General features: G+C 64.8%; 1 protein-coding gene across 2 annotated transcripts in view; it reads right to left on the bottom strand.

Moving 5' to 3' along the window:
• Positions 1-712, bottom strand: part of TMEM59L (transmembrane protein 59 like) — a 4811-nt gene extending 4099 nt beyond the window's left edge. For both annotated transcript variants that reach the window (XM_024767535.1, XM_024767536.1), the window contains exon 1: positions 522-712. In XM_024767535.1, the coding sequence (XP_024623303.1) occupies positions 522-683 (162 nt within the window). In that variant the 5' untranslated portion in view covers positions 684-712. The remainder of the gene's footprint in view (positions 1-521) is intronic.
• Between the last annotated feature and the right edge of the window lie 1194 nt (positions 713-1906).

Genomic DNA, 1906 nt, shown 5'->3' with positions numbered 1-1906 from the left:
GGGCATGAGGATAGGAGTGGGGGCTGGTAGCTCTGAGGGGGGGAGGGAAGAGGATGTGGAAGCTGCTAGGGTAGAGGGGGAGGAGAAGGGGACTGTCAGGCCTGAGGAAAGTGGGGGTTGGACGCCCCAAGGGTCCTTGCGCAGCAGTGTGGAGCCAGAACCCTCTAGGTAGCATCAGGAGCCCCAGTCTCCTCCCTGCCTCAGGCTTGGAGAGACTCCAGCAACACCGAATTCATCGGAAGGACCCGCATCCCTAGAGGGACCCCACGGCCCCTCCCCTGCGGGAGGAACATCCCCATCCTCATCGGAGGGACCCCCGACCCCTGCGCTCACTACCATCGAAGGAACGCCAGCCCTTCCCCCACCAGAGGGACCCACCCCCATTGGAGAGCCCCCTTCCCTGACCCCTTCCCCCTCCGAGGGACCCTTGTCTCCCGCTCCAAATGGGGGGAATCGCATCCTCAACCCATCCCCCATTGGAGAGATCTCTGGTCGTCCCGCTGGCGCCGCATGCGCTTCACCTGAGCGGGCTGCGGATTAGGGTAGCGGTCTCGGCACCGCAGCTGGCAGCTCTGCGTGTCCCCGAGCTGCAGGGCGAAGGGGTCGCGGGCAGGCGGCGCGGGGGTGGCGGACGGAGGCTGCAGCAGCAGCAACAGGAGCGGCATCAGGGCGACCGAAGCCATGGCCAGGCCGGGCGCAAGGAGCGCGGGGGACGCCGGCTCCTGGCAGGCGCGGAGGATGCGGCGGCGGCGGCGGGGACCGGTTAGCTGACGTCACCCGAGCGAGGCAGCCTGGGAAGGGGGGGTGGGGGATGCGGAGAACTGGCGGGGGAGCGGCGCTGCGGCACCGTCAGGGTGCGGGCAGGGCGAGGCAGGTGGATCGTGGCCCTTGCCATCTGTCCCATCTCGGGGGTGCCATGACACCTCCCTAGTATCCACGCACGAGGGATCTCAGCCATCGCTAGGGGCCAAAAGGAAACAAATAGGGTGGTAGGGTGGGGGAGAGATCTATTCTCCAGGGAAGCAAGGAAGGCCTCCCAGATAGGCAACGTTGGAGCTGGCCACGCGAGGAGGCCGAAGGAACAGCGAGGGCCCTGAGGAGGGGATGAGCTTGTTGGAAAAGGAAGTAGGAGGGCGGTGGTCGTGGCTGGAACCCAGCCAGAGAGTGGAGATGGAGGGTCGTGAGTGTCGCAGAGCTGTGTTAGAGAAGGCCTTCTGAAGGTCTGTGTCATCATCTACTTTGGTACCCAAGACAGAGATCCGGTAACGTGTGCAGTTTGCCTCCTTTAGGAAGCCCTCCCAGACCCTCCAGGGCTCCCCCAGCCTCTCCTCCCTCTGACCCAGCCCTGATCTACAAACCTGGGGGATCTGGTCCCTGCTCTCCCAGACTAGGGGCCCCTCGGCCTGGGGCTGAGAGGGAGGCGGCACAGAGATGTTGATAGGGGTGATGGGGTGCTGCTAAAATTTCTAATTCTCATGGGAAAACTTGGGACAAGCAGGAACACTTCTGACTTCCATCGCACTCCAAGGTGACAAGAGTGTAGCCCCATGAATCTTGGGTTAGGAGGTCCCCCTAGCTTCCTCTCCGGCAGGCATGGGAGTGAGGGCTCCCCTCTAAGCCTGAGATCTTGCAAAAATGACACCCTCCCTCTCTCTGGCGTGCCCCGCGCAGGTGTCTGCCGCCTGCGCATCTTCCATCCACCCTCTGCCTCAGCAGACAGGGCGGCAGCCACTCGGGGTTTGCGTGTCAGAGGGCGCCGTAGGTTCCGGCCGAGGAGGAGGGGACTGGGGGGGGGGGTGATGGCTGGCAAGCCCCCTCCCCCGGCCGGCCGCCGCCCTTTCATCTCCGCGCCTCGGCCAGCCCCCACATGGCTTAATCAGGCGCGGCTGTGCCTGGCGGACCCTGT

This window comes from Neophocaena asiaeorientalis, unplaced genomic scaffold (assembly GCF_003031525.2).
Source record: "Neophocaena asiaeorientalis asiaeorientalis breed wild unplaced genomic scaffold, Neophocaena_asiaeorientalis_V1.1 scaffold87, whole genome shotgun sequence".
In the NCBI taxonomy this organism is placed as follows: Eukaryota; Metazoa; Chordata; class Mammalia; order Artiodactyla; family Phocoenidae; genus Neophocaena; species Neophocaena asiaeorientalis.
The sequence above is the reverse complement of the archived record's forward strand: the minus strand, read 5'-3'. Positions and strand labels throughout refer to the sequence as shown.